General features: G+C 48.6%; 1 protein-coding gene across 2 annotated transcripts in view; it reads right to left on the bottom strand.

The window, feature by feature from the left end:
- LOC110493277 (rho guanine nucleotide exchange factor 3) overlaps positions 1-13,785 on the bottom strand; it is a 104,365-nt gene that overhangs the window by 61,926 nt on the left and 28,654 nt on the right. Inside the window, exon 1 of one of the 2 annotated variants that reach the window (XM_036950800.2) lies at positions 8,654-9,232. The exons of the other annotated variant lie outside the window; for it this stretch is intronic. Within the exon in view, the coding sequence (XP_036806695.2) occupies positions 8,654-8,686 (33 nt within the window). The 5' untranslated portion in view covers positions 8,687-9,232. Of the gene's footprint in view, positions 1-8,653; positions 9,233-13,785 lie in introns of those variants that run through there. 2 annotated transcript variants of the gene reach the window in all.

The following is a 13,785-nucleotide window of genomic DNA, read 5'->3' as shown; positions in this document are numbered from 1 at the left end:
CCTGCCCTAAGACAGGAAATCTTTACTAGGATTAAATGTCAGGAATTCTGAAAAACTGAGTTTAAATGTATTTAGCTAAGGTGTATGTAAACCTCCAACTTCAACTGTAAGTATAAAAAGTAAAAGTATAAATCATTAAAAAAAAAGTCTTATATTAAGCAAACCAGACGACACAATTGTCTTGTTTTTTAATTTACGGATAGCCAGGGTCACAGTTCAACACTCAGACATAATTGACAAGCTAAGCATTTGTGTTTAGTGAGTCTGCCAGATCAGAGGCAGTAGGGATGATAAGGGATGTTCTCTGTTTAGTCAGTCTGCCAGATCAGAGGCAGTAGAGATGAGGGATGTTCTCTGTTTAGTGAGTCTGCCAGATCAGAGGCAGTAGGGATGATAAGGGATGTTCTCTTGATAATGACATGAATTAGAAAATGTTCCTGTCCTGCTAAAGGATTCAAAATGTAACAAGTACTTTTGGGTGCATGTAATGAACACGATGGGAGACAGAGAGCTGGTTTCAAGCGCAGGGCGCAGCAGGTGTTAATTTGTAAAGGACCACAAGAAGAGGCAGGTAGCTGGGTCCAGGGGCAAGCAGAATGTCATACACAGGGGGTCCAAAAAGGCAACACTACAGACAGAGAAAAGGCTAGTAATATCGTCCGGGAGGCCAGGCAATCGGTTGATAACAGGAAATCCGATAGGCTAAAGTATAGGCAGGGAATAGGCAAAAGGTGTCGTTAGTGAGGCAGTCCAAGTCCTATCATACACGGGAGGAGTAAATTACGGGAAAAACAGAGCTCCGAATAGAGGTGTGTCACAAAACAAACAATACCTCACAATGATGCGGTGCAAAGAACTGAACTAAATAGTGTGTGATAATGACATACAGGTGTGTGAACAGGTGATCAGAATTCAGGTGATTGGGATCTGGAGAGTGAGCTGCGTTCAGGGGATCTACGTGTTTGAAAGTGTGAGTTGGAAGCAGACGTTACAGAGTCAGGGAAAATCTAAGGAGTAAAAAGTACATTATTTTCTTTAGGAATGTAATGGAGTAAAAGTAAAAGTTGTCAAAAATATAAATGGTAAAGTACAGATACCCCCAAAAACTTAAGTACTTTACACCACTGCCCATTCCCTTCTCCATCACCAACCCCCTGCCCTCCTCCATCACCAACCCCCTTCCCTTCTCCATCACCAACCCCATTCCCTTCTCCATCACCCCCTGCCCTTCTCCATCACCAACCCCCTGCCCTCCTCCATCACCAACCCCCTTCCCTTCTCCATCACCAACCCCCTTCCCTTCTCCATCACCAACCCCCTGCCCTTCTCCATCACCAACCCCCTGCACTCCTCCATCACCAACCCCCTGCCCTTCTCCATCACCAACCCCCCGCCCTCCTCCATCACCAACCCCCTTCCCTTCTCCATCACCAACCCCCTTCCCTTCTCCATCACCCCCTGCCCTTCTCCATCACAAACCCCCTGCCCTTCTCCATCACCAACCCCCCGCCCTCCTCCATCACCAACCCCCTGCCCTTCTCCATCACCAACCCCCTGCCCTCCTCCATCACCAACCCCCTTCCCTTCTCCATCACCAACCCCCTGCCCTCCTCCATCACCAACCCCCTGCCCTTCTCCATCACCAACCCCCCGCCTTCCTCCATCACCAACCCCCTTCCCTTCTCCATCACCAACCCCCTTCCCTTCTCCATCACCCCCTTCCCTTCTCCATCACCAACCCCCTGCCCTTCTCCATCACCAACCCCCTGACCTCCTCCATCACCAACCCCCTTCCCTTCTCCATCACCCCTTCCCTTCTCCATCACCCCTTCCCTTCTCCATCACGAAACCCCTGCCCTTCTCCATCATCAACCCCCTGCCCTCCTCCATCACAAACCCCCTTCCCTTCTCCATCACCAACCCTATTCCCTTCTCCATCACCAACCCCCTTCCCTTCTCCATCACCAACCCCCTTCCCTTCTCCATCACCAACCCCTTCCCTTCTCCATCACCAACCCCATTCCCTTCTCCATCACCAACCCCATTCCCTTCTCCATCACCAACCCCCTGCCCTCCTCCATCACCAACCCCCTTCCCTTCTCCATCACCCCTTCCCTTCTCCATCACCAACCCCCTTCCCTTCTCCATCACCAACCCCATTCCCTTCTCCATCACCAACCCCATTCCCTTCTACATCACCAACCCCCTTCCCTTCTCCATCACCAACCCCCTTCCCTTCTCCATCACCAACCCCCTTCCCTTCTCCATCACCAACCCCCTTCCCTTCTCCATCACCAACCCCCTTCCCTTCTCCATCACCAACCCCCTTCCCTTCTCCATCACCAACCCCCTTCCCTTCTCCATCACCAACCCCCTTCCCTTCTCCATCACCAACCCCCTGCCCTCCTCCATACCAGCCCCCTTCCCTTCTCCATCACCAACCTCCTTCCATTCCCTTCTCCATCACCAACCCCCTTCCCTTCCCTTCTCCATCACCAACCCCCTGCCCTCCTCCATCACCAACCCCCTTCCCTTCTCCATCACCAACCCCCTTCCCTTCCCTTCTCCATCACTAACCCCCTTCCCTTCTCCATCACCCCATTCCCTTCCCTTCTCTTTTCCATCACCCCCTTCCCTTCTCCATCACCAACCCCCTTCCCTTCTCCATCACCAACCCCCTTCCCTTCTCCATCACCAACCCCCTTCCCTTCTCCATCACCCCCTGCCCTTCTCCATCACCAACCCGCTTCCCTTCTCCATCACCCCCTGCCCTTCTCCATCACCAACCCCCTGCCCTTCTCCATCACCAACCCCCTGCCCTTCTCCATCACCCCCTTCCCTTCTCCATCACCCCCTTCCCTTCTACATTCACCAACCCCCTTCACTTCTCCATAACCCCCTGCCCTTCTCCATCACCAACCCCCTTCCCTTCTCCATCACCAACCCCCTTCCCTCCTCCATCACCAACCCCCTTCCCTTCTCCATCACCCCCTTCCCTTCTCCATCACCAACCCCCTTCCCTTTTCCATCACCCCCTGCCCTTCTCCATCACCCCCTGCCCTTCTCCATCACCAACCCCCTGCCCTTCTCCATCACCCCCTTCCCTTCTCCATCACCCCCTTCCCTTCTCCATCACCAACCCCCTTCCCTTCTCCATCACCAACCCCCTTCCCTTCTCCATCACCCCCTGCCCTTCTCCATCACCAACCCCCTTCCCTTCTCCATCACCAACCCCCTTCCCTTCTCCATCACTCCCTGCCCTTCTCCATCACCAACCCCCTTCCCTTCTCCATCACCAACCCCCTTCACTTCTCCATCACCAACCCCCTTCCCTTCTCCATCACCCCCTTCCCTTCTCCATCACCAACCCCCTTCCCTTCTCCATCACCCCCTGCCCTTCTTCATCACCAACCCCCTTCCCTTCTCCATCACCAACCCCCTTCCCTTCTCCATCACCCCCTGCCCTTCTCCATCACCCCCTGCCCTTCTCCATCACCAACCCCCTGCCCTTCTCCATCACCCCCTTCCCTTCTCCATCACCCCCTTCCCTTCTACATTCACCAACCCCCTTCACTTCTCCATAACCCCCTGCCCTTCTCCATCACCAACCCCCTTCCCTTCTCCATCACCAACCCCCTTCCCTCCTCCATCACCAACCCCCTTCCCTTCTCCATCACCAACCCCCTTCCCTTCTCCATCACCCCCTGCCCTTCTCCATCACCAACCCCCTTCCCTTCTCCATCACCACCTGCCCTTCTCCATAACCCCCTGCCCTTCTCCATCACCAACCCCCTTCCCTTCTCCATCACCCCCTTCCCTTCTCCATCACCAACCCTCTGCCCTTCTCCATCACCCCCTTCCCTTCTCCATCATCCCCTTCCCTTCTACATTCACCAACCCCCTTCACTTCTCCATAACCCCCTTCCCTTCTCCATCACCAACCCTCTGCCCTTCTCCATCACCCCCTTCCCTTCTCCATCATCCCCTTCCCTTCTCCATCACCAACCCCCTGCCCTTCTCCATCACCCCCTGCCCTTCTCCATCACCAACCCCCTTCCCTTCTCCATCACCCCCTTCCCTTCTCCATCACCAACCCTCTGCCCTTCTCCATCACCCCCTTCCCTTCTCCATCATCCCCTTCCCTTCTACATTCACCAACCCCCTTCACTTCTCCATAACCGCCTGCCCTTCTCCACCACCAACCCCCTTCCCTTCTCCATCACCCCCTTCCCTTCTCCATCACCAACCCCCTTCCCTTCTCCATCACCCCCTGCCCTTCTCCATCACCAACCCCCTTCCCTTCTCCATCACCCCCTGCCCTTCTCCATCACCAACCCCCTTCCCTTCTCCATCACCCCCTGCACTTCTCCATCAACAACCCCCTTCCCTTCTCCATCACCAACCCCCTTCCCTTCTCCATCACCAACCCCCTTCCCTTCTCCATCACCAACCCCCTTCCCTTCTCCATCACCCCCTTCCCTTCTCCATCACCAACCCCCTTCCCTTCTCCATCACCAACCCCCATCCCTTCTCCATCACCAACCCCCTTCCCTTCTCCATCACCAACCTCCTTCCCTTCCCTTCTCCATCACCAACCCCCTTCCCTTCCCTTCTCCATCACCAACCCCCTGCCCTCCTCCATCACCAACCCCCTTCCCTTCTCCATCACCCCATTCCCTTCCCTTCTCTTCTCCATCACCAACCCCCTGCCCTTCTCCATCACCCCCTTCCCTTCTCCATCACCCCCTTCTCTTCTCCATCACCAACCCCATTCCCTTCTCCATCACCCCCTTCCCTTCTCCATCACCAACCCCATTCCCTTCTCCATCACCCCCTTCCCTTCTCCATCACCAACCCCCTTCCCTTCTCCATCACCCCCTGCCCTTCTCCATCACCCCCTGCCCTTCTCCATCACCCCCTGCCCTTCTCCATCACCCACTGCCCTTCTCCATGACCAACCCCCTTCCCTTCTCCATCACCCCCTTCCCTTCTCCATCACCCCCTTCCCTTCTCCATCACCAACCCCCTTCCCTTCTCCATCACCCCCTTCCCTTCTCCATCACCAACCCCCTTCCCTTCTCCATCACCCCCTGCCCTTCTCCATCACCAACCCCCTTCCCTTCTCCATCACCCCCTGCCCTTCTCCATCACCAACCCCCTTCCCTTCTCCATCACCCCCTGCCCTTCTCCATCACCAACCCCCTGCCCTTCTCCATCACCCCCTTCCCTTCTCCATCACCCCCTGCCCTTCTCCATCACCAACCCCCTTCCCTTCTCCATCACCCCCTGCCCTTCTCCATCACCAACCCCCTTCCCTTCTCCATCACCCCCTGCCCTTCTCCATCACCAACCCCCTGCCCTTCTCCATCACCCCCTTCCCTTCTCCATCCCCAACCCCCTTCCCTTCTCCATCCCCAACCCCCTTCCCTTCTCCATCCCCAACCCCCTTCCCTTCTCCATCACCAACCCCCTTCCCTTCTCCATCACCCCATTCCCTTCCCTTCCCTTCCCTTCTCCATCACCCCCTTCCCTCCTCCATCACCCCCTTCCCTTCTCCATCACTAACCCCGTTCCCTCCTCCATCACCCCCTTCCCTTCTCCATCACCAACCCCCTTCCCTTCTCCATCACCCCCTTCCCTTCTCCATCACCCCCTTCTCTTCTCCATCACCCCCTTCCCTTCTCCATCACCAACCCCCTTCCCTTTTCCATCACCCCCTTCCCTTCTCCATCACCCCCTTCCCTTCTCCATCACCAACCCCCTTCCCTTCTCCATCACCCCCTGCCCTTCTCCATCACCAACCCCCTTCCCTTCTCCATCACCCCCTGCCCTTCTCCATCACCAACCCCCTTCCCTTCTCCATCACCCCCTGCCCTTCTCCATCACCAACCCCCTGCCCTTCTCCATCACCCCCTTCCCTTCTCCATCACCCCCTGCCCTTCTCCATCACCAACCCCCTTCCCTTCTCCATCACCCCCTGCCCTTCTCCATCACCAACCCCCTTCCCTTCTCCATCACCCCCTGCCCTTCTCCATCACCAACCCCCTGCCCTTCTCCATCACCCCCTTCCCTTCTCCATCCCCAACCCCCTTCCCTTCTCCATCCCCAACCCCCTTCCCTTCTCCATCCCCAACCCCCTTCCCTTCTCCATCACCAACCCCCTTCCCTTCTCCATCACCCCATTCTCTTCCCTTCCCTTCCCTTCTCCATCACCCCCTTCCCTCCTCCATCACCCCCTTCCCTTCTCCATCACTAACCCCGTTCCCTCCTCCATCACCCCCTTCCCTTCTCCATCACTAACCCCGTTCCCTCCTCCATCACCCCCTTTCCTTCTCCATCACCAACCCCCTGCCCTTTTCCAGTGCAACTTCCCAAGCCCTACAACCCCCAGCCCCCATCTCGTAGACCAACACCAGGTATAAATAAATCATTTTCTTCCCATAGAAAGAATCATACATAAAGAACATGTTAGCTTAGTGTCAAAACGTTTCACTAGTTTATATTCACTCAGCCTAGTTCACATTAAGGCTTCACTCAGCCTAATTCACATTAAGGCTTCACTCAGCCTAATTCACATTAAGGCTTCACTCAGCCTAGTTCACATTAAGGCTTCACTCAGCCTAGTTCACATTAAGGCAAGTCTTTGCTCTAGAGGCACAGCAGGTGCAGCCGATCCAGGGAACATGTAACACTTTGTGTAAAGAGTGACAGGTGACGAGTCTTCCACACACACACACACACATACATACGCGCACACACACACACACACACACACACACACACACACACACACACACACACACACACACACACACACACACACACACACACACACACACACACACACACACACACACCTTATCATACAGATCATTGAGTGCATGGGGACACAACAGATGGTGACTAGCTCTCTGTTTGACTATACAGTGAAACTACCTCTGTTTCCTCCAGACCAGAGGATGTTGTGAAGACCTGTTCATCTCACTAATATGTGACAGGTCTGTCCTAAAAGGTAGTAAGTAGTGTGTGATTGGACAATGCAAACTTTTTTTTTGCATAACCTACTAATAGAACATTACAGATGATGTTCAAAATTGAATAAATAATATTATACCTTGAGACAATAATTATTGTGGCAGTTTATGCATTCCCTTAGCTAAGCAGGATGAAGTACTACTAACATTGCCTGATTATTGGCTTCCAACAGGTTATGCAATTCAACTATCACTTAATTTGTAATGCAGGCTGAAACAGAAAAATATAAAATACATGGTAATTTCAGGGTTGGTAGGATTCTCACTATAACTATCCTCCAGAGCAGGGTTGGTAGGACTCTCACTATAACTATAACTATCATCCAGAGCAGGGTTGGTAGGACTCTCACTATAACTATCCTCCAGAGCAGGGTTGGTAGGACTCTCACTATAACTATCCTCCAGAGCAGGGTTGGTAGGACTCTCACTATAACTATAACTATCATCCAGAGCAGGGTTGGTAGGACTCTCACTATAACTATCCTCCAGAGCAGGGTTGGTAGGATTCTCACTATAACTATAACTATCCTCCAGAGCAGGGTTGGTAGGACTCTCACTATAACTATCCTCCAGAGCAGGGTTGGTAGGACTCTCACTATAACTATAACTATCCTCCAGAGCAGGGTTGGTAGGACTCTCACTATAACTATCCTCCAGAGCAGGGTTGGTAGGACTCTCACTATAACTATAACTATCCTCCAGAGCAGGGTTGGTAGGACTCTCACTATAACTATCCTTCAGAGCAGGGTTGGTAGGACTCTCACTATAACTATCCTTCAGAGCAGGGTTGGTAGGACTCTCACTATAACTATCCTTCAGAGCAGGGTTGGTAGGACTCTCACTATAACTATCCTTCAGAGCAGGGTTGGTAGGACTCTCACTATAACTATCCTTCAGAGCAGGGTTGGTAGGACTCTCACTATAACTATCCTCCAGAGCAGGGTTGGTAGGACTCTCACAATAACTATCCTTCAGAGCAGGGTTGGTAGGACTCTCACTATAACTATCCTCCAGAGCAGGGTTGGTAGGACTCTCACTATAACTATAACTATCCTCCAGAGCAGGGTTGGTAGGACTCTCACTATAACTATCCTTCAGAGCAGGGTTGGTAGGATTCTCACTATAACTATAACTATCCTCCAGAGCAGGGTTGGTAGGACTCTCACTATAACTATCCTCCAGAGCAGGGTTGGTAGGACTCTCACTATAACTATAACTATCCTCCAGAGCAGGGTTGGTAGGACTCTCACTATAACTATCCTTCAGAGCAGGGTTGGTAGGACTCTCACTATAACTATCCTTCAGAGCAGGGTTGGTAGGACTCTCACTATAACTATCCTCCAGAGCAGGGTTGGTAGGACTCTCACTATAACTATCCTCCAGAGCAGGGTTGGTAGGATTCTCACTATAACTATAACTATCCTCCAGAGCAGGGTTGGTAGGACTCTCACTATAACTATCCTTCAGAGCAGGGTTGGTAGGACTCTCACTATAACTATCCTCCAGAGCAGGGTTGGTAGGACACTCACTATAACTATCCTCCAGAGCAGGGTTGGTAGGATTCTCACTATAACTATAACTATCCTCCAGAGCAGGGTTGAACCTCTCCTCTTACTCACCTTCTGATGCACAAACAGACAACACCCCATCATCAGGGACCCCTGAGCCGGTTTGCTCCCCAGAGTCACGTTAACGGTTTCCTTTCCCACTGAGGGCCACTGCTAGCCCAGATCCAGCCTGTTCTTCAGATAGCCCAGATCCAGCCTGTTCTTCAGATAGCCCAGGTCACACAGACTCAGATCTAGTCTGTTCCTCTACTAGCCCAGATCCAGCCTGTTCTTCAGATAGCCCAGGTCACACAGACTCAGATCTAGTCTGTTCCTCTGCTAGCCCAGGAAACAAGGGTCTCACATCCAGCTTGCTTTTCACACACAGGGTCCACAGAGGTGTGTATGTGCCTGTGTCTGTTTGAGTGTGTGATAGAGAGAGAGCCCCATGCATGAGCGACAGCCAGACGAGGCCGAGTCGCGCTGCTTCACAACAGGATGTAGCGAGAGGAGTAACTGAGCTGATGCTATATCGAGCCTGACGAGTCACAAAGGCCGACAGACCACACAGTTTTTTTCTTCTTCTCGTCCGAAAAGTTAGTGCACCGCCCACCCTCGTGCCCTGCTACCTCTACCCCTGCTACCTCAGACAAGCAGACAATGCAGTCTCTGGCCACAGATAAAGAGAGGAATATTAGGGATGCAGTGCTATTGCCCTCTCCTCATGACCATTAGGTTCTGTGGCCCACTTCTCACACCCATTACTGAGGTCAATAAAGAACTGGCAGTACTATATGCCTTAAAAGCTTTATTTCCACTGAAAAAAAACCATGCTGTTGGAAATGTGTGACAGTGTGAAATACTTTTATAGCCTGCAAACCAATGTTTACCATCACATTCAATGTGATCATCTTACTCCATATCAAATCCAATGTATTTCCCCTATGGGAATCAATAAATGTTTTTTTTTTCAATCACTCGTCATTCCAGCCCTGGTGACACAGATAACCTGATAACAACATTGCCCATATTTGGGAAAGAAACAACTGTGCAGTGGATGGTAAAGTATTTAGTTAACTGCCTACAGTACAGTAGGTGTATGACAGGATGTTGTTCACCTAACAGAGTGTTGCTTGTGAGAACAGGAAGCTAACAGGAAACTAACAGGAATTTAAGACGCTACTGTGAGTCACAATTTCCTGGAAGCATTTCCTGTATTTCCTGGTGGTGGTGGGGGGGGGGGGGACGACACCATAACAGATAGCTAAGACTGAAGTCCTCAAGATGACAGTGGTTGAGACTATACCTTTATCTTTAATAAAGAAAGTATGCCTGAAAAACATGCCCTGTGTAACAGTGTATTACTTAAGTACGTGTGGATTACATAAACCATCTTGAGACAAGATAAAAACAAGAACATGTATAGCTGATTTATAGCCTGCAGTTTGGAGCAGCAAAGAGTGACTTTCAAAATACCTGCTTGCTGCAGCAAGACACATTGAGGGTGACACCACGCAGCAAGTACAGTAGTAATCATCTGACAATAACTCACGTTATAAAATACATGTCTGAAATGTGCCCCTGAAGGTGCAGTTTCATCCACTTTGAAGTGTTTTACGAACTGCAGTACAAGTTCTATTTGAATAACCCCGACTGTAATTAGCATTAATGATGTCGCCGCATTGACCTACTGTTACTTTATGCTTCAATCCAAAATGTTTTATTTAATTCATTTGTTTCGTGTTTCATAAGTTGAAAACGTTCGTGTTGATCGATATTCTGCTTTCATTAGAATTATATTTATATATTTTAAATGCTTCAATCCAATTCCTGTCTGAAAACCTCACTCAAGGTGTTTGCTGATCAATATGAGATTTTGTAGATTTTTGAGCTAATGCTATAGCCGACAAAGTGTATAGGCTAGACCACAACATTAGATAACCTCACTGGAAGCAACATGTTATCATGTTGTCCTAGTCTTGTGGTCCGAGATTACAATAATACTTTCGAGATTTGCCGCAAGTTACTCTAAAGGTTAGGAGAAGGACAAACAACAGGGCCACACAGTTCAACTGTAGTGAACACGCACGCACGCACGCACGCACGCACGCACGCACACACACACACACACACACACACGCACGCGCACAATTATCCAGGTGCAGGGTGCAAAAGATTTGGTAAAGTGCCAGGTAGAGCCTGACTCTGGACTAGTGGCTGCCAACTCCAGACTGAACACGTCGCCCAGGTGGAATTCCACATGGGGAAAGAAATCCTCAGAGAAAAAAAGATAACTGCACCCAGTTAACTCCGGTTGAAACATTGCAATGAAGTACAGTACCAGTCAAAGGATTGGACACACCTACTCATTCAAGGGTTTTTCTTTATTTGCTCTATATTCTGCATTGTAGAATAATAGTGAAGACATCAAAACTTTGAAATAACATTTATGGAATCATGTAGTAACCAAAAAAGTGTTAAACAAATCAAAATATATTTTACATTTGAGATTCTTCAAAGTAGTGTCATGACGTTGGCCTATTTGGGTATAAAAGATCGGTGAAGAATCCAGCTACGAACTGGTCCGTTTGTCACAACTTGGGGAAGCTCATGGGAGACGGTGCGGCCACATTACCATAACGCTGTTTATATAATAGCCTCAGATATGAGGTTTACATCTAATTGTTGTATAAGATGAATGAGTGTGTATGATGAGAACAAACAGTATTGTTTGTAAAAGTGTGTAATTTGATTTTGGACTGAAGCAAAACTCAAAAAGGGGATTGGTGTTAACTAAATCAGAGGACCACCCCTGAGCCCAGTTAGGGTCAAGCGTCCTGGGACAGCCCTTTTCTGCCTTTCGAATCAAACCCCCACTCGGGTTTTCGATCGGCAGACCGAGCTTACTTCAATGATGAGATGGCTAACGGTTGCAGACCATGTTTTTCTAAAAAAAAAACACTACAAAGGTTGTAGAATCTTTTTAACCATACCACGTGGTTAAACTCTTAGACTATCGATACCGACAGAATAAGAACAAGTCTTTGATATGAATTACTAGTCTGCAGCTAGGAATTCGGTATCATTGAACGCGAAGAACGACAACCGCCGAAACATCCATTCTATAACAAAACTAATGAATGTCACTCTGAACTATCCACTATAACCACAACAGAGAGAGAGAGGGAGAGAGACGGACAATTCTACAAAATAAATGAACTTTTCACCAGCGATCAAGACGACACGCTGAGCGTAAATATATATATTGATTGCAATTGTTCCCGAATGAGTGAGCGTTCATGTGCAAAGGATTAGCATTTCAATTGTTATAATTATCAACTCTGTAGTGACTTCTTAGTCGACCCCCACTTCCCCTTTTGTCTAACAAGCCGCCATGCCGGTTCAGCCCACTAGGGTACATTCTCATTTCATGTAACCACATTTACCTTGTTTGTTTGTTTATGCATTTCTGTGAATTACTTAGTTAGTAATAAATCAATGATTTAAGACAATTGATGAATGGATGACTCATAGTGAAGACTGGGTTCGTGCAGATAACCAACAATTTACGACGTTTGGAATGAGACTAACGTGAGGTAAAGTAAATCATAAGACTATGGATCAGATATGAAAATATTTGAAAAGTTATTTTAGGAAATTATAACTTTGTAATCTGAATATTTTTCCTTGGTGCCCCGACTTCCTAGTAATTACGGTTACATGATTAATCAGTCTAATCGAGTATTACTTAATTACAGAGAATCTTTGATAAAAAACTATCAGTATTCAGTTAATGATAGTAAAGACACGACAGTAGCCACCCTTTGTCTTGACGACAGCTTTGCACACTCTTGGCACTCTCTCAACCAGCTTCACCTGGAATGCGTTTCCAATAGTCTTGAGGGATGTCCCATATATGATGAGCACTTGTTGGCTGCTTTTCCTTCACTCTGTGGTCCAACTCATCCCAAACCATCTCAATTGGGTTGAGCTCGAGTGATTGTGGAGGCTACTTTGAAGAATCTCAAATATAAAATATATTTTGATTTGTTTAACACTTTTTTGGTTACTACATGATTCCATGTGTTATTTCACAGTTTTGATATCCTCACTATTATTCTACAATGTAGAAATGAGTAAAAACAAGGAAAAACCCTTGAATGAGTAGGTATGTCCAAACTTTTGACTGTTTATGGTAGCATTCAATAATCTTAATTACACTCGTAGGAACAGGCCAAACCAATGTGTCAGACGAACAAAGTTCCGATAACACTAAAATGAGAGGAAAAATGTAAAAAAAATTACAAACTCAGCTATTTATGGGGAAATGGTGCAACCTTTAGCCAGAACAGGCTTCTTTAGTACTCAGTGTCAGTTTAAATGGTGGAGGAGAGAGTTGATGAGAACAGTAGTGAACATAAATGGCACCCAATTCTCTAGTGCACTATGTAGGGAATAGGGGTGCCATTTGGGATCTCAGTCGTAGCCTCTAAACCTGATCTCCAGGTTGAAGGAACAGAACGTTCATGGCCTGGAGATAAATACATATGATTAATACATCTTGAAACGTGATACAGTGTTGGGTTGGGACAAATAAGATAGCAACACTTCATAATGATTTATTGTAACTCCTTATATTATGAATAATCACGAATAGTCATTTGTATTTAGTCTATGAACTATGCACTATGAATACATTTGGATGGAAATGCGTTATGTGGCTAACAAATCGGAAAACAAGTCAGAGTGAGTTAATGAGTGGAAAAAGGCATCATCTTCCCTCCAGCTCTCCCTGCTATGAAATAACAGACAGACAGACAGAAAGAGGGAGGTAGGAGACAGGGAGGTAGGGAGGACTACTCCCATGTTCTGTGCTGTTCTGTACCAGGAGCCAGGAAAGACTGAAATAAAACATACCCTGTCAGCCAGTCTCTATGGAGGTACATAGTCAACCACTTACACAGCTGTCTGCATCCCACCCTGTGTCTTCAAGTCAGGATACTTACTGTATACCATGATGATGTACCTCCTTCAGATCACCAGACATTGTAGGGGCTAATGGTACTGTGAGAGTGAACAGGACATTTAATTATCAAAAAGTACACCAATGGGGGCTATACGCCGAAAGAAGTTTGTTTATAAAGAAAAAAAAGAATGTCAGTTAACTGTCCTCCAAAGCCTCCCCCTCCCCCACAAATGTTCAC

This window comes from Oncorhynchus mykiss, chromosome 17 (genome assembly GCF_057628025.1).
Source record: "Oncorhynchus mykiss isolate SJ-2025 chromosome 17, ASM5762802v1, whole genome shotgun sequence".
In the NCBI taxonomy this organism is placed as follows: domain Eukaryota; kingdom Metazoa; phylum Chordata; class Actinopteri; order Salmoniformes; family Salmonidae; genus Oncorhynchus; species Oncorhynchus mykiss.
Note: the sequence above shows the minus strand (reverse complement) of the source record. Positions and strands in the feature narration are given on the sequence as shown.